General features: G+C 38.4%; 1 protein-coding gene across 1 annotated transcript; it reads right to left on the bottom strand.

The window, feature by feature from the left end:
- Positions 1-1,635: 1,635 nt before the first annotated feature.
- On the bottom strand, positions 1,636-19,653 carry slc4a1b (solute carrier family 4 member 1b (Diego blood group)). Its single transcript, XM_060863508.1, has 17 exons — positions 19,517-19,653; positions 16,675-16,855; positions 14,838-14,973; positions 9,930-9,984; positions 9,650-9,692; positions 9,320-9,504; positions 8,826-9,039; positions 8,464-8,667; positions 8,159-8,307; positions 7,875-8,069; positions 7,358-7,606; positions 7,174-7,263; positions 6,763-6,929; positions 6,200-6,441; positions 5,284-5,453; positions 4,936-5,109; positions 1,636-1,748 (listed from the first exon to the last, which is right to left on the bottom strand). Exons 2-17 carry the CDS (start codon positions 16,829-16,831, stop codon positions 1,668-1,670), a joined length of 2,511 nt encoding a protein of 836 aa, XP_060719491.1. The 5' UTR covers positions 16,832-16,855; positions 19,517-19,653; the 3' UTR covers positions 1,636-1,667.

Here is a 19,653-nt window from a genome sequence, read left to right on the forward strand (position 1 = left end):
CAGGGGGCTCAGAACACAACCTTGGGGGGCTCCAGTGCTGAGGGTGAGGGTGGATGAGATGTGTTTGCCCACCCGTACGGCTTGTGGTCTGTCTGTCAGGAAGTTGGAGATCCATTGACACAGTGGCTGGCTGAGTCCCAGGACCTCCAACTTAGAGGTGAGCATTGAGGGAATTATGGTGTTAAACGCTGAACTGTAGTCCACAAACAGCATTTTTGCATAATTCCCTTTTCTGCAGTCCAGGTGGCTCATCGTGGTGTGGAGAAGATGAGCAATGGTGTCCTCAGTAGAGCGGTTCTGGTGATACGCAAACTGTAGGGGATCCAGTGTGTCTGGTAGTGATGCAGTGATGAATTCTCTGACAAGTCTCTCGAAGCACTTCATCACTACTGAGGTCAGAGCTACAGGGCGGTAGTCGTTGAGGCAGGCGGGCTGGGGTTTCTTTGGGACAGGAACAATGTCGGACTGTTTGAAGCATGAGGGGACAATAGACTGTGCCAGTGAGAGTTTGAATATCTCAGTGAACACCGGTGCTAGCTGGTCAGCGCAGGCTTTCAGAACCTGACCTGTGATGCCGTCTGGTCCTGCTTCCTTCCTGGTATTCATTCTCTTGAATGCCCTCCTCACGTCAGATGGTGAATGTGTTTACCTCTCCAGCTCTCTCAGCGTGCATGCTGTTTGTGCCGCTAGCACCACTAGCGTGGTTAGCTGCAGCCTCAATGCGAGCGTAAAAGGTGTTTAATTAATTCAATTAAATTGAATCACTTACACTTAATTACTGTAATATAAAAGTGCATCAGCAAAATTAGGCATTGTGGACAATACTGATCAGTGATTTGTATTTTAGGAACAATGGTGATCAGTGATTGGCTGTAGGGAACTGTGCTGTTCAGTGATTGGTTGTTGGGAACAATGCTGATCAGTGATTGGTTGTTGGTAACAATGCTCATAAATGATTGGTCTTTGAACAATGGTGGTCCCCAGGTGATTTCGTATAACTAACATTTTCTCTATAAGGTCCCTTACAGAAAAGTCACACAAATAGTCACGATTCACATGAAATTTTGTATGTTATGTTCCACACATATTTCATATGTTGTGCACAGGTTACAAATTGCAAAGTAATTTCTATATGATTAAGGCTCTGGCTTCAATGTTTCCTTGAATATGGGCTGTATTTACTTTTAGACCAAATAAAAAAATATGAATAAAATAGAAAATAAAGAATGATATAAAATATATTCAGAAAACTGAATCTCTTTCAGAAAAAGATACTAAATTGATAAAAAAAAAATTAAGCTGGTTTAATACAACAAAATAAAATCTTTTTTTTTTTTTTTTTGCTTCAAAGGGTCTCATTTTTCAGCATAATGATCTATATTTGGTATGTCATGATACGGCACATGTCTACATGATATGTTTGTAAGTGCATTTTGCACTTAAATAGAGTATTTTACAATAAATTACATCATATAGCTGGTTAACAATGACTCCAAAACCTTTACCCCATATGTCTGTAGTGTTGTTTTGCAATTGACACATAAGGTCAGATTTCCTCTCTAATGTACTGTATTTGAAGTTATTTAATATTTAAATTTACACATGAAGTGGCAAAGAAAAATCACAAGTCAATACTTTTCAATACTGGTACTGAAAATAACTTTATTTTACAATGGCATCTGAGTCTCTGAGTACACGTCCACTCCGGGCTCCTCTTCAAATGTCACTTTGGCATCATCAGCATCCAGCTGACAGACGAAACAAGAAGAATTAATACACTTTAAAAACTTTATGTAACCCATTTAAAAGGTAATATACAGCATGCCACACAGAACAGTAAGATTTTATATTTATATAACTGGATTGCCAAATTTCCAAAATTTATTAAAGAATAATTTTATAAATTTAAAATATTTATCATTAGTAAATTACAATGTTTCTGTTGAATTCTGCATTCTGGTTAGGTTGGTTGCTGGCCACTTTATTTACCACAGGAATTCACTCCCTGTTTTCATAGATGGGTTGTATATTCCCTAAGTGCCAATGCTAAGGAGCCACTTTGGGAAGTCTCTGGGGCTTTTAGCGAACTGCAAATGATCACCTTGACAGATTGTTTTTTTTGTCACAGGAGATTTCAACCATGCGCATTTCAAATAACATCAGCATGCTTTCCAAATAGAGGGGCAAACATGCTGGATCTTGTTACGATTCCTGGTGGATACCATGCATGGACCTACCCCAAGCTCTGCTACTTAGACCACATCTCTGTTATGCTAATTCTAGCAAATTTTCATGGAGGCTGCAACTGATTTTGATTCTAACAATGTGGGGAATAAATGACATCAGTAACCAGCTGATTGGCAAGTGCCTGATTGTCACCAAGGTCATCACCACATGATCCAATCAAATGGCATGGACTGCATGGACTGTGTGCACTGCTAAAGACCAGAGACTCCAACTTCAGAGCAAGTAACAAGGTGGCCCTAAGAACAGCAAGGGCCCAAATATCCTGGGCCATCAGAGAGGCAAAGTGTGCACATGCCCAGAGAATCCACAGCCACTTCAAGGACAGCAGGGACACCCGGTGCATGTGGCCAGGCATCCATAACTATCACTAATTACTAATTACACTTGCCTGTGACAGTGATGCCTCCCTTCCAGCTGAGCTATTTCTACACTTGGAACAGGCCTGAACAGGTTTGAGGCAGGTCACATGGAAGTTAGGATGGATACGTAAGAATCTAGGGAGCTTAAGACAGACGTCTACTCGGTTGAGTATCTTGGAGACGGGAAATGGTCCAACAAATCGAGGAGTGAGTTTGCGGTCCTTGGTGGAAAGCCATACCTTTTGGCCGACATGGTAACTAGGCATAGGGCAATGCTTGTTGTAGGCCCAATGGGTATAGTTCTGAGAGTTCTTAGAAGCATCTTACAGGCTCTCTCCAGGTGCGACGACAATGCTTGACTAGGGCAAGAGCGGAGGTTACAGAAGCCTGAATTCTTGAGACGAGAAAGGGGCGGTAGCCATAAGCGGCTTGAAACTGAGACATGCCTGTGGCCAAGAAGAGGATATGGAGTTGTGGGTGTACTCCACCCACACCAACTTGGTGGACAAGGGGTCTCATTTATAAAACTGTGCGTAGGATCCCTACTAAAAGTTTATGTACGCCCAAAAGCCAAAAACGGCGTACGCCAAAAAAAAATTCCGATTTATAAAACCGTGCATACGCACACCTGTAAGCAATGTTCCCTTTTATAAATCACAGATCACCCACAGATGTGTGTACGTGAACCAGCCTCAAATCCCGCCCTGTACACGCCCATTTTTGACCATAAATAGTCAATGCAAATCACTGCGCGTTATAATGAGTTTCCTCTGCGCTCTGCGTGTTTAAAAATGGGGTGAGGAGCCAGCAGTGCCATCATGAAGCATTACATACCCGGGTCACCGGAGGATTTATATGTTTCTAGCAATTAGACTGATCGTTAACACCTTGATAAAATCACAGAATTAATTTGTGGGCGAAAGTTTAAGACGCTGAATAAGCTCAGCATCCTCAGCTAAGGAGTGATTTTGTTGAACAGCAGTACATGTGTCTTATATGTCCAGTTGGGTAAGGGCCAGAATGGGCATTAGCATCGTCCTTAGAGCGGGGTCCAGTGAAGGTTGCAGCAGGGTCTTCATATATCCTATGAAGAGCCATTTTAAGCACTTTGTGATGATGGGTGTGAGTCAGAACAATGGTCAGGTCGAGTGCTGTAATCAAGATGGGGAGACAGTTCTTCGCATCTTATGTGCCGAACAACAGTCCTGGGGTCTCATTTATAAAGCGTGCGTAAGAGCGTAAGAATCTAGGGAGCTTAAGACAGACGTCTACTCGGTTGAGTATCTTGGAGACGGGAAATGGTCCAACAAATCGAGGAGTGAGTTTGCGGTCCTTGGTGGAAAGCCATACCTTTTGGCCGACATGGTAACTAGGCATAGGGCAATGCTTGTTGTAGGCCCAATGGGTATAGTTCTGAGAGTTCTTAGAAGCATCTTACAGGCTCTCTCCAGGTGCGACGACAATGCTTGACTAGGGCAAGAGCGGAGGTTACAGAAGCCTGAATTCTTGAGACGAGAAAGGGGCGGTAGCCATAAGCGGCTTGAAACTGAGACATGCCTGTGGCCAAGAAGAGGATATGGAGTTGTGGGTGTACTCCACCCACACCAACTTGGTGGACAAGGGGTCTCAGAGATGCTGAGTACACCTTATTCTCCAACTGGATCTTGGACTTCCTGACTGGGAGACCTGTCAGTCCAGATTGGGCACAGCATCTCCAACATTGATACACTGCTTCAAATGCTTCAAATTTGCAATGCAAATTTCATTAATATAAAGGTGACAGGAGAATGCGTGAATGGGTTTCATCAACAAGAATGGTGAGACAACATACTGAGAAAAGGTGCAATAGCTAACAATAACAATAGCCCTAGAAACTACATGTTTCTTCACAATGTCATGACTTCCATAAAAAAAGGAAACACCAGCCCCATTACTTCAATGGCCAAGCAACATTTCTGCTTAGTGCAGAGGCTGAACAAACCTCTCATCCCCATCCTGACCACATTCTACATGTGGACTATAGAGAACATCCTGAGGAATTCCAGACTGTGTTCCTTCCTCCAAGCTGTCACACTTCTTAATTCCCAGAGACTGGAGAGACACCACCACCAAACCCCCCCCCCCCCCCCCCCCCATTATATATTTTTTTATATGAGCTGTGTTTTATAATGTAACATTTTTTCTTTTCATTGTGTACTACACCAGCATGGTTGAAATAACAATAAAAGCCTCTTTACTTGAATTGATTTGATTATTGCCTACATCATAATATGAGTCTATAGGAAATACTATATGTCCTTTGTTAGCTAGTAATGTAATTTTGACTTACACATTTCATCTCGAGCTTGGTGAAGACACGGCGGCTGAGATACACACGCAGTGGGATGGTTAAAATAAGGATGAAGGGCAGGGCGAGTGACACCGGGCTTGACTTCACTAACCACAGCATTGTAAGGCACACAATCTGGATGCCCGTGAACATATGCATTCTGCTCATTTTCACCTAAAGCATCATGGGGATTAATACCCAAAGACAAAAGAAACAACATTCTTTCAACAAAACTTGCCAGTGGTTTGCTAAATGTTAAACTTCTAGCAAGTAAAACTGATATAGACAATCATACTGACTTTACAATAATATTTAGATTTCTAGAGATTATTTATCATTAAAACATACTCTTTGAGCATATGGTTCATTGGGGTGGTACTTCTTTGGTATAAGGAGGAGCAGCATGCGATCCCACAGCTGAATGCCACTTAGAGATGTGACTCCCATGTAGAGAAAAATTCCAAACAAAGCTGCAATGGGAATCATCTTCAGAATGGGCTCCATGAAGATAGACAGGCCTTGCAAAAATTGAAAAGAGGGACAGGATTAAATTTGTTAATTACATACCTAATTAAGTAACTAATGAAAGATAAAATTGAGGAAGTACTCAATGCCCATTTTCCTTAACTCCCTGTTTGTTCAGGCATATAAGACATATAACCAAGGGATGTAACCAAGAGATCCACAAAGAATCCAGAAAGGGATTCCCTCAAGGAGTTTCCTAAGATTCCTGCACAGATCTATCTATCTCCACCAAGTGATTCCCCTAAGAGTCCCCCAAGGGATTCCCCAAAGATTGAAGAAAGTTTGCTTCAAGGGATTTTCTCTAAGACATAAACCCAGAGAATTCCTTTAAGCTTCTCCCAAGGGATCCCCTAAGATTCGATTCCCACAAGATTTCTTACAATTCTTGCAATGGTGTCCCTGAAGTGTCCCAAATAATTCCAGCAGTTTACCTACAAAATTCCCCCATCATTCCCCAAAGAGATATTCCTCTCAAGGTTACTCTACATTCATATCAGCAATTACTATAGGATTTGCCACTCGATTCACCTAAGTTTTCCCCAAGGCATTCAGTGGGATCTCCAATGATTTCTTCAAGGGGGTCCTCCAGTATTCCACTGAGATCCAAAAGGATACCCCAAAGTTTCTCCAATTTTCCATTGAGGATTCCCAAGTTTCTCTCAGGATTCCCCCACAATTTCACTGAGAGATTCCACTCAAAATATTGTACTAAGGAATATAGAAGAAAAGATTAACCTACCTACAAGCAGGGCCACCAATACACCACTAATCCTCTGTTCCAGAACCTTCTCAATCGCTGGTTTAGGTCCTTTGCTCATGACAGTCAGAGCATTGGCGTGCGTTACAGAGCGAACTGTGGCAGCGCTGAGCCATGGCATTCCAAAGAAAGCACCAAAACCTCCCATACACACCAAAACCAGAAGGTCCAGATGGAAACCTGAACCTTTCACCATCTTCCTCTCAGGTTTACTTACAATTAACCTACAGAAATCAATAAGAATGAATTCAGAGGTGGGAAAGTGAATAAAGCACTCTTATCAGACTGTCAAGCTAATTTACTAAAAGGGTCTAACAAGGATTTTGTTTTTTAAACAAAAAATGCCTAGAACTTTCGAGATTTTCTAATCTCAGAATAAGAGTTTCTTAAAATAATAATTTAACATTACATTGTTGTTTAATTATATACTGAAAATGGTCTCTAAACTCTAAACTACTGATCTCTAAATTCTTTTATTTTCACTTTTCTGACTTTGAAATTTGGGATTAGTAAATGAAGACCCAATATAGAAAATTGGGTCTTACGTTGTGATCTGGGTTTCAAGAAAGATGAGGATGAAGACCAGAATCGCAGGCACAATACCAGCGAACATCATCCAGGTGGGAAAGGGCTTGTGCTCACCCATGGGGTTAATGAGCCAGCCTCTCATGGCAGGGTTAGACACCTCCAGGCCCTTAGGCACCACCAGTTTCTACAAATCATCAAGATCACAAGTTCACAAGGGCAAACTCCTGTCCTGAAAACTCTACTAATACTAAAGTTAAAGTATCAGTTTCACTATATCTGGATCATATCAAGCAGCTTCTATAGAAACAATATTTTATTAGAATAAGCACATTAATATAAACCTGTGATTTGCAGCTGCCTTACTGTCAAAGCTGTCTTGTAGAAAATTAACCAATAAGAATGAATCTATTTGATGGATGAAAACGTACTTGTGTGTAGGTGTCATTAATGTTGATATCCACAAAAACCATGAGGAAAATAGCGATGGGGACACCAAAGTCACCCATCAAACGACGGATCTGAAAGTACAAAAAAAAAGTCAAAAAAAAAAAGCCCACCCCTTATATTAATAAATGGCTTTTTTAAACAGCAAAACCTGAACAAGGGCTTAACCTTTCCATGCAGGAAGTACCCGTTCTTGAAAATGCGCAGGAAGTAAGCGATAGAGAAGCAGCCAAACATCAAGCACATGGAGAGTAGTGCTGTGTTGGGGTAGGCACGGTAATTGATGGTGGTGACTGTGGTGGTGTTGCCTGTAGCATAATCTACGGTCGTGTGATGGGTGATGATGGGGTGCCAAGGATCTTCCACTGAGGCATTTAAGTGCTCATAGTTGAGATTAAGAGGATGGGCTTTGAAAATCTACGGTTATGGAACAGCAACCGTATAAATAAATAAATAAATAAATAAATAAATAAATAAATAAATAAATAATTCTTGTATAATTTTTAAATACAGTATATTGCTACAATGTTACTAGATAATAACATTATATATATATAACAAATCAGAAGATACATACACATTACAGTTAAAGAAAATATCACTTAGGTAATAATTTAAGTGACATAACTTAAAAAATGTAATTAATGTGTGTGGTGTGTGTGTATATGTATATAGTGTGTTGTACACTGCTGAGTTTGGAGAAGGTCTCATAAATGAAGATGAAGGAGATGAGGAGGGAGAAGATCTCTTGGGTGAAGCGGGAGATAAAGCGCACCAGGAAGCTGCCCTCGATTGCCACAATCATCACTACAATGACGATGAGCCACACACCGATCCACACTCTACCTACGATGTACTCAATGTCCTGAGACTTACAGAACTATGGAAAACATGTTAAAAAATCTGCATTCAAAAACTGTCTACGATCTATGGCACTCCTCTCTGCCTTATTTAAAATTTGTAAATTACCTTATAGAAAGCCTCTTCAAAGACCAACAGCGGTCCTGAGAAGCCAATTACAAGAACTGGCTGGGCTGCGAGCAGGCAGAAAATGACACCTTGCACTGCTGTAGACAGCAAGAGCTCTGATACTCCAATCATGTTATCCACTTTATCAGCTGTGGCAGGTGGTGAGGCAAAAAATATATTTATATACCTTTTTTAAATAAAAAATAAAACAACATTTGTCTGGACAACATTCATTCTTCTTTATTAGATTTCCCAAGGCACAAAACCATTGTCATACTGGACACACAACACACAATCATGCTCACCTAAGAGACCGCCAAAGGTGACAGCAGGAGAAAGGGCGGCAAAGTAAATGAAGATTACAGCAGCAAGGACTTGAGGATTCATTGCATCAGTGATGTCACTCTTGTAGTGTTTGTAGCGTCTTCTTAAATCTTTGATCAATCCTCCAAATGGTATTCCGGTGCGCACCAGCAGATCCTCCAGTGGAGGCACTTTGGAAACAGATGCTATGTGAAGAAAGAGTTTTCATGATCAATATATTATTATTACATGTTTATTTAAAACATAATAAAATAATTTTCATTTAGAATCTCTATGTGGCTTAGTAACTAAATAATGAAAATTTCAATTTTCATGTAAATATCGCTCATTAACTTTTCAGTACATCTATCTGCTTTGGGGTCGAAGTGGTGCTGAGGAGGCTCAGAGGGGTGAAGTCTCTCCTGCAGAAGCCTCTTCTGGAAGCCAATGATGGTCGCAAGCATGGTTTCATCCTGAATCTCTGTTGGTGGAATCACCATGCTGAAATCCAGGAAGTCCATCATTGCATCATTCACCTCTTTAACGGTCTGGGCTTTTAACACTGCCTGGTTAAACACCTAAGAGTGTGGATGTGTGAGATAAATTAAAAATCAATAGCAGTACAAGGTAGCAGCTGAGCTATGAATATGCATCAAGAAAAAATTATCTTCATCAAAATTATACAAGCCTTGTCTCAATCAAGCAGCTATTATTATTCAATGTGTGATCTGTGAATACACTATTGTGATGTATGCTTTAGTGTGTTTATTTCTCTACATATAATTGGTACTGAAGAAATAGATAGATGATCACAGAAGAAATTTGGGGAATTGTAAAAGCATTAGGAATCATTCTTACTTTATCTGACAGAAGTGCGCTCATTGCTCGACCAGTCTCATGATAGTCCATGTTGATTATAGTTGATCCAATCAGCACAAAGATGAAGCGAACAGGAGCTGAAGCCTCCAGCGACATCTCAAAAACTTGCGCTTCCTTCAGGCGAACAAATGCCACAGTTGGCTTCTCCAGAAAGCCTAGAGCTCCTGAAACACACATACACATACATATATACGCCTTGTGTCTTTCTAATTGATTAACTTCACCTTCAACAAAAAATCACACACAGGAATAATTGCTTACTTTGCATTTTAAAGTTTTATTAAATGAATATAATCCACAGTCACTCACTCACAAACACCATGGAGGCTTCCAGACCTTCAGATGCATCATTCTGTAAAATACAGCAACAGAAAATCACATTACATGCTGCAATCAAACAGTAACTAAGTATTAGATCAAATAAGATTTTTTATCATTTTTATGTCAGCAAAGTAACTGACATAAACAGGTTTTTATTGACAGAATTACTGTAAAAGAACAACAGACAGAATAATGGGATAAAGGACCAAATTGATCAATATCAAGAAAATAATATTAAATAGGTATTAAATTAAAAACTCCTTTGTACCTTTTCTGCAAATATGAATGTTTTCTGCATCAGAGCCTGTGTCTCCATTGACTCTCTGGGGGTGGGGGGAGTAAGAGAGAGAGAGAGAGAGAGAGAGAGAGAGAGAGAGAGAGAGAGAGAGAGAGAGAAGGTCAGAGGTCAGTGGTCTAGGACTGTTTTTTAACATAATTGACATCCTACTTTTCAGGAACAGGACATCTGAAACAAATAAAAAAATAGCTAAACTATTAAAATTATGAACATTTTTCTGTTTCTGATTATTTGTGTTTGTGATTTAAATTTATTTGCTCCACAGTGTGATTCTATAATTATTTGGATTATTGCCTTTCTTCTGGTTTTGTCTCTGCCTTCCGTGTTGTATATACTGCATTTTCTAAATAAAAAAATAAACAAATCTCTGCAAATGGATTTTGCTCCTGTGGATTCTGCCTCATCTTTACATTAAGTAAAAAACAATGGAAATATCTAGTGCTTTCCTTTTAACAGTGGATTTTGAAAAGGAAGAAATCACTCTATAGAATTAGTTTTTTACCAAGAAAGATATGTTAATATTTTTCTGCAAATATAGCTAAACAAATTTCTTTCTTTTTACACAAACACAAAGCATTTCAATCACAATAGTCATTCCGCATAAGAATTCTAATATTAAAACTCTTTAATTAAAAAAGGGAGAAAAACATGTATTCATATTGTCCAACTCAAAACAACCAGGTCCTAATATTAAAGTCTGATAGTCACTGTGATGCTCAGTGCAATAGATACTACAACTAGAACATACATTTCCTGAAGAAAATGTGAATGGTGCTTGCACATGGCAAGTTCCCCTCATCATGCTGAATGTTTTGATATATGACATGTCCATGTTGTGCTATCTTTTTGATTTCGCATATTTTGGGGGCGGGGCTACACGTGACGTCAGTTCCCGTCATCGGGCTGAGTGTTTTGATATATGACATGTGCATGTTGTGCTAACTTTTTGATTTCGCTAATTTTGGGGGTGGGGCTACACGTTACGTCACGTGACGTGACCAAAACAGGCGTGAGGCAGTTCCCCTCATCGGCCTGAGTGTTTTGATATATGACATCTCCATGTTGTGCTAACTTTTTGATTTCGCTTATTTTGGGGCGGGACTACACGTGACGTCAGTTCCCCTCATCGGGCTGGGGGCCAATACTTTTGGAATCATTGGATTGATAGTGTGGAGTTGATAGTTACATGTATTGAGAGTCTTCTTTACATCTACAGTCAGGAGAACACAGGAGAGAAGCGGTGCCTGAGCTCTGCGAACGCTGTGTGTGTGAAAAGGAATTTTAGGAATTTCCCATTCATTTCTATGGGACTTCTTTGGCTGCTTTTTTGTCTGCTATGCGAACATCGTTGGTCCGATCGCTTATAAAAGTCATAGCACACCTGTCCTCAACGAGCCGGTCGATTTGACACCTCATTCATGGGTCTAGGACAGAGGTATTCAACTAAAATTTAAAGAGGTCCAGTAAGAGAAAATTTCTTGAAGCGAAGGTCTGGAAGATCATAATGTCTAACTAGTTAGTGTGATATATATTTAAGTAGCCTAGTAGTTGTATCAACATCTGCAAGCAATCAATACCTGACTGTCAAATCAAATAAATTCAGTACAATTCAAAAATTTTATATTTATTGTCATGTAACATAGAACTGAACATATGTATGATTGTAGATATGTATAATGTTCTCTCATTAAATAAATACAAGTAGGGCTACATTTCAAAATAAGAGAAAATAAATAAAATATGAAAATTGTGTATGTTTAAATAAAGTGCTTAACTTTCCCTTTTATATCTCAGTGAGAGAACTGAGCTCTAGCTTGGCTTGGGTTAGGGTTAAACCTGGGCTTGAATGGAGTCAGGGCCATTGTCATACACATGTGGAGGTGCTCATTAGTGACCCTGGAACCATATTTAGTTTTGATTATGTTCATTGTAGAGAAAGCTGCCTCGCAGTTGTATGTAGAGCCAAACATGGTCAGGAGGTATAGGGCTACTTCCCTCGGACCTGGGAAAGCTGTCTCAGGGACGCTGTCTTCAGATTTGAGTGGATATGTTTGTTTAAAACCTTTATGTTTTGTCTCATAATGGTGTTTCACATTGTCACTTTTAATAAGTGCCACAGTTTCTGTACATATGAGACACACTGGTTTAGTGGGAAGTGTGAACATAAATGAGTCTGTATATTCTGGATTAAATGTTTTCGCTGTCCACTTTTCTTTTTTTTGGAGAGCGCCATTTGTTCTTTATTCTCCCTTTCTCCTTCTCATTCGTCTGTTTCTCTCCCTTTCTCCGTCTCACTCGTCTGTTTCTCTCCCTTTGTTTTCTACATGTATCGCTATCTTTCTTTCATGTGTAACTTTACTCTAATTCTCTCTCATCTGTCTTGCACTGTTGAGTCGCAGTATTTACTTCAGGAATGGACAGACTTGATTGGCTGAGTGGTATCACGTGGGATGGCTAAACTCGCATGCAATTGGTCTGTGCATTTCCACTACCTTTACCGTAAATATCGCAAAAGCTGCACCGGTAAAATAGAAGCGCCCCGTCGAGTTTTAAATCATAACCTTTTGTTTTGGCTGTAGGTCTGGGTCCGGATTGGACAGCTTCTGGGTCTGGACCCGGACCGCGGTCTGCCTGTTAGTGACCCATGGTCTAGGAGAAAAGCTGCGGGACAAGTTACGCGCCAAAATTTGAACCGGAAGAATAATAATAATAAGTATGCAAGAGAATAAGAATGTGCTTTGCAAGCACCATTAACTAGAAACAGAATTTGAACTACAACTAGAACGTACATTTCCTGAAGAAAATGTGAATGGTGCTTGCACGTGGCAAGTTCCCCTCATTGGGCTGAGTGTTTTGATATATGACATGTCCATGTTGTGCTAAATGTTTTCCCCGTGCCTCGGGGGTTTCCTCCGGGTACTCCGGTTTCCTCCCCCGGTCCAAAGACATGCATGGTAGGTTGATTGGCATCTCTGGAAAATTGTCCGTAGTTTGTGATTTCGTGAGTGAATGAGAGTGTGTGTGTGCCCTGCGATGGGTTGGCACTCCGTCCAGGGTGTATCCTGCCTTGATGCCCAATGACGCCTGAGATAGGCACAGGCTCCCCGTGACCCGAGGTAGTTCAGATAAGTGGTAGAAGATGAATGAATGAATGAATGAATGTTGTGCTAACTTTTTGATTTTGCTTATTTTGGGGGTGGGGCTACACGTGCCATCACGTGACATCATCAAAATACATGTGAGGAAGTTCCCCTCATTGTTCTGAGTGTTTTGATATGTCACTGGCCGAGTTTGGTGTAGATAGTTCGAAAGCTTGCCGAGTTATAAACCTACAAAGTTTATAATGGGAGTCTATGGGGGAAAAAAGGCCACTTTGAGACCCGGTACCGGAAGTACCGGTACTCAGATCGCTTATAAAAGTCATAGCACACCTCTCCTCAATGAGCCGGTCAATTTGACACCTCATTCATGGGTCTAGGACAAAAGCTGTGGGACAAGTTACGCGTCGATACGTATATATATATATATATATATATATATATATATATATATATATATATATATATATATATTATATTTTCTACTTTAATTAATGGTGCTTGTATATATGCACTTCGCAGACGGTCCCTTGGAATCTGTCTCAGGTGTTCGCACATAGAGACTTATGTATTTTGTCCACCTGGGAGGAAAGCCGATTTTGAGGAAAATTGGGTTGTAACTGCCTCTCTACATTACTACTATAAAAGAGGTGTTATTTGTGTAGTAACACCCTTTAGTTCAGGAGTTATTGACTCGGGAAACTCGAATCTGTGAATATGCGGCCAACTTTACTTAAGTACCCCTATTTGCATATCTAACAGACACGGATCAAGATCACTAATTTGGATCTCTTTTGGTGTCCACTACACTACTGTCTGCCTATTGTCTGGTGCTAGGTAGGTGGGTTAATATGGGTTTGTAATAGCAGATTTGGTTGTAAATTGTAAATAATTTTATTGTTATAAACTTTCAAATTACACTAGGCCATCTCACTGTATCCAAAAGACAGATATTGCTGCTGAATTGACAATATGCCTGAAGTATTGGAAAAGACACGCAAAACTGGTGACTTTGTTAAATTTCTTTAAACCTGCAGATATCTGTCTTTTGGATACAGTGAGATGACCTAGTGTAATTTGAAAGTTTATAACAATAAAATTATTTACAATTTACAACCAAATCTGCTATTACAAACCCATATTAACCCATCTAATTAGCAGCGAATAAGTTTATCGCTGACTCAGTCATTCTGCCTAAAGTACAAACTATCGGGTGCGTCTTGATGACGTCAGGATTCATTCAATATATTCAGACTTTTCATTCAATTCTCTCATGAATAATTTCCTAAACGGCTAAAATAATTTTAGCCTAAATAATTTCCTATATATATATATATATATATATATATATATATATATATATATATATATATATATATATATATATGAATTTAACTTGTATTGGACCAAAATTGGAGTTTAAATCAGTCTTGGAACTAGATTTACTTTTACTAGTTTCAGTAATTTAGTGGTAGAATTCCTCAGGTGAGTGTTTTGAACACTCAAATATTCCCAACACGCAAAAGAAAACCACACCCTGACATTGCAGGATGTTTTTCTTTAAAGATAATGGAACTGTATGTAAATAATTCAGATTTTCTTACCTTTCTTACTCTAATTTACTGAGCAATATAAAAACCTAATTCAGGATACTTACATTTTTGTTAAAACAAAAAAAAACCCCATCAAATATAATAAAAATAGAATAGAATTAAAATATAAGAAAAAATAAATATTTATGAAATCTTTATCACCTATTTTGTTTCAGCGTAGTCATTACCTCTGGCTCTGTGTTAAAGCTTTAAATACTCCATCACGGTCATCAGGTCTAATCTCCTTCTTCTCAACCAACTCATCCACGATTTTCTCCATGATGCTGGAGAGTGATGGCTCTTCTCTATCCAACATCACCACCCCTGAGAACATAATGGGAGGTGATCAAGGACAATATAAAAAGGAGATGGAAGAAGTGTACTGCAGTGTAGTTTAGGACAAGGAGCTGTAATCTGAGGCCTTGGGGTTGGGGTTGTTTTTTTTCTGGATCCACCAACACTCACATTCCTGATTATAGAAACCAGACAAACCTGCTCGCTTTGTGTTACTTCTGAAAAAAGTGAATTTCTCAATTTTTTCCTCCACCTCTTTTAACAATTATGCCTTATTCATTACATTTACCCACAATGCCTCTTTAGGTTGATTTACTTAAAAAACCCAAAAAACTTCAGTATATCTAATCTTCATCTTAATGGTGATGCTTAAGCATCCTGCTGATAAGACTGTGGATACGTGTGATCTTTATTAAAAAAAACCTCTAATATGCTTGTAACTGAACAAAATGGCTTTCATGCTCATTATTCAGCAGCTTCTAAAATGTTGTTTTACATTTTAATTTGTAATATTGTGCTCCAATGCAGACTAATGAAACAATGTCTACCCTGAGACCACTAAGTGACTATGATTATACTGCAGAATACCATAACCTATTAGAACTATTTAGTAAAGAACACGACTCCCAAAATTCCCATAATCGCCCATGGGACTGCACTATTGCTCTGTTCCTGAATACATCACCATTCAGATTTATCCACTCTCCAACCGAGATTAAGGCCATGGAGGATTACATAGAGGAAGCACCAGCAGCAGGGTTCATCAGAACTTCAACTTCCTCCAGCTGCAGCAGGCTTCTTCTTGACACCATAAGAGAGTGGAGGACCCCAGCAAAGTGAGGGCTGCTGCAGAGTAGCCAGTTCCATCCAGTATCAAAGTTCAACAAAGATTTCTTGGCTTTGCTAACTTTTTTTGGAGGTTGGCGCTGTATTTTTCTAGTGACATGGGACATGGGGAAACTCTTCTCCCAGAAACTCACTCCAGCTTAGGTCAACTATTGTGTTTTACATTTGGGAGCTACAGTACTCTCTATCAAGGAAGCACTGGGGGAGTGGAGGCACTGACTGGAGGGAAAGCACTGGCTGAAATTCTAACCGACCATAAAAATCTGAAATGGGTTCACTCCTCCACAAACTCAGGGCACCAAGGCATTCAAAGTATTCAAGGATACATGCAAAGCTACTACGATAACTACTTCACTAACTACCGATGCCCTGTCTGCACACAAACCTGTACCCCATGCCAGCTACCCGCAGGGCTCCTGGAGCCACTCTGGTTCCACGACTCCTCTTGAGTCACCTCTCAGTAGACTTTGTCAGCGACCTCCCCAACTCACAAGATGACCAAGCTCTCACCTTCTATGCTTCCAGACAAAATATTCATTCATAAACGCTTTTTTTTATACTTGTCTCGAATAATATTCTCAAAGTTTTTCATAACTCTTGTGCAAATCTACTTGCTTTTTAATCTCGAAATGGAATGATTTCAATTTGGATCTAAGAAAAATTTAAATATCTCTTATCAGAAATAAATTTGCTTGAAAAAAATCTAACCGTTAAAAGCATACGTTCTCTTCAAATCCGATTTCATTTGAAGCATTTTCGAGTTCCCCTCGGAACTGTCAGTGATGAAAAAGGACCATAAATTGCTTCTAGCCAGCTTGATTGTTCTAAATCAAGATTTTCAGATTTCCAAACATATTTAAATTTCATCTCTGCTTCTTTTCTTACCAGAGTCCATTCCCTGGCTGAGCTGAATGAGACTCTTGAAGGTCAGATAGGAGACGTGAGAAGATTCCCAGTGGCCAACCTCGGGGTCGCGGCTCATGTTGTAAGCCTGCCATCCTTCTGTCACCTGCAGATCACCCTGCTCACCCTTGCTCTTCATGAGCTCACTCAATTTCACATCGGCCTTAAAAAAGACAAATAGAAATAAAAGTTTGATGATCCCTCCACTGAGAAGTTATATACCTGCACATTTTGGGAGTAACATCATGTGAACTTGAATGAAATAAGAACGTAGCAGAGGTAGAGATACAAATATATGGTTCTCTTGTATAAAAAACCCAGTCTGCTCTTACTCTTAAATAAAACATTTTCTTCTATTTCTTTCTCTTTCTTTCTTTCTTTCTTTCTTTCTTTCTTTCTTTCTTTCTTTCTTTCTTTCTTGCTTACTTTATTCAATTAAAAATGTATTTATTATTATTATTATTATTATTATTATTATTATTAGTAGTAGTAGTAGTAGTAGTAGTAGTAGTAGTAGTATGTTGCTTTTAATATTAAAGTGTTTGATATAAATTGTACAAAACCTTTAGATTGTTTTCTGGGTTTTCAACATTCCTGGTCTCCAGTGTCAGAGGTAAAGCTGTCATTTTAAGTTTTATGAAAATTTTAGGACATAGACATGCAGTTTCTCAGTAGTCACAAGCTGTGTTTTTCTTTCTGCTTTGTTTTATTATATTAACTTCAAGTGACCAAAAATCTTGTCTGTTTACAGCTGCTCTAATGCATGTGAAAACAGGAACTAACTTGTTCACATTCCTCAACATTAAATGTAACTATAAATGGATAAAAAGTACTATTTTTTTTTTAAACTGTGTGTTGCGTGTGTGTTTGTTTCTTATGTCTCCTTGTCATTAGCTGCTTAAACAATAACACAGTTTACAAAACAGTCTGATTCAACACTTTGATAAAGACTATACAAGTGACAAATTGCCTCTTTATGCCCTTTAGATTACACCAGTGGTATTTATCACTACTTTTCATCTTCCTCTTCTTGGTATTTTATGGTGGAATATGAACTTTTGAACAATTTGGTACACACGAATACATATTCATGCGGTTCATCAGGCTCACTGCACCAATAGGCGCCACTGCACCAAAATAAACGACACTGTATGTTTTCTCATAACTCTCCATTAGCTCTCACTTGCTGTCAGGTCTCCAGTGTCATGATTTATTAGAGACCATATGAAGTCCTCTATTGCTTCTTTCTTTCTTTCTGTCTGTTTTTCTGTCTCCCCTGAAGTGGACAATGATCCTTCAGGTGATTAATCAGAGTTCAGATGCCGCCCCCAGATGGTTGGTGGCTCATAATAACCTGGGATATGCGAAAACCTAAAGCATTTCACTGCATGTTGTGTGTGTATGTGACAAATAAAATTTGAATTTGAGTGTGCTGGAATACCATGGAATACCATGGAATACCATGTGTCACGTTTCTGATGCAGCTCTTTGACTTCACGTTTCATTTCAGTAAACTCAGCCGTTTTGTGTCGGTTGCTGATCTGATAGATATAACAGCCGAGTGTTTACAGTGACGATGAAAAAGTCACGCAAAATGACAGCAGGATTTTGTTGATTAGGAGCAACATTCTTTCAAATATAAATAAAAAGAGAAATGAACAAATATTATTATTATTATTATTATTATTATTATTATTATTATTATTATTATTATTATCATTATTATTATTATTATTATTATTATTATTATTGTTGTTGTTGTTGTTGTTGTTGTTGTTATTGTTTGTATATATAGTATAAAGTGCATTTTAGAATTTGTTGATTCTCCTGATCTTAAAATTACAGTATGGCGCTGTTGGTGGTGTAAATACCATTTACTGTTTCCACAACATCCTGAGTGATACATACAGGTGTATTTGTGTGTATATGTATGTGTGTGTGTGTGTGTGGGAGTGTGTGTAGGTGTGTGTGCGTGTCCTCTAAGCATGTTTTCCCTCCAGAATTCAAACTCTGATATCCTACAATAAAATGTCTCAATAAATTGTTCTTTCTTTCTTTCTTTCTTTCTTTCTTTCTTTCTTTCTTTCTTTCTTTCTTTCTTTCTTTCTTTCCTTCTTTCTTTCTTTCTTTCTTTCTTTCTTTTTCTTTTCATTTATCACTGTTGATTATTTAATCTTTTTGTTTCTTTCTTTTTTTATCACATTTGTTTGACTGTTTGATTTTTCATTTGTTCTTTCACTCTTTTTTGTCTTTGTAATCTATCTATCTATCTATCTATCTATCTATCTATCTATCTATCTATCTATCTATCTATCTATTAGTCTGTCTTTCTTTCTTATTTTCTTTCCTTCTTTCTTTCATATTTCAATATGTTTGTTTCTTTTTTTATCATATTTTCTTTGTTTCTGACTTTCTGGCATTTTTTAAAATTTTATTTATTGCTTTCTTTAATGTTTCTGTTTTGTTTTTTCTTTCTTTCACTTTCAAGTGTGTAATAATAATGTATTATGTTTAATGTGTCATTTGTGGAATAAATTATATGAAACCCAGTTTAGCTGAAAAGTTTTGATTTACACTATACTTTTTTTCCTAAATTATGATTATTATTCAATTATGCTGTCCTTTATTTTGGGTTATGAATCTGAATGATTTGAACAAATTTACCACAAAGGGCCACTATTGAAGAAAGTTAAATAAACAGATAAATAAATCAGAATGATAGGCTTAGCGATTAAAAATTAAAATGACAATTTTAAGGAATTTTAAAAATGAAAGCTTTTATGAACACAAACACAATGAAAAATAAACAATGTAAATCACTTACCAAGAGGAGAGACTAGGAACTTCTGAACCAATAGTCCAAGATACTCTCAGGGCATTATATATACCTTCGACACTGACACACACTGCGTACAGACACACCCCTCATACACACACATTGTCTCTCGCTCACTCTCTCTC

The sequence above is a fragment of the Tachysurus vachellii genome, chromosome 2, assembly GCF_030014155.1.
Source record: "Tachysurus vachellii isolate PV-2020 chromosome 2, HZAU_Pvac_v1, whole genome shotgun sequence".
NCBI classification, from domain to species: domain Eukaryota; kingdom Metazoa; phylum Chordata; class Actinopteri; order Siluriformes; family Bagridae; genus Tachysurus; species Tachysurus vachellii.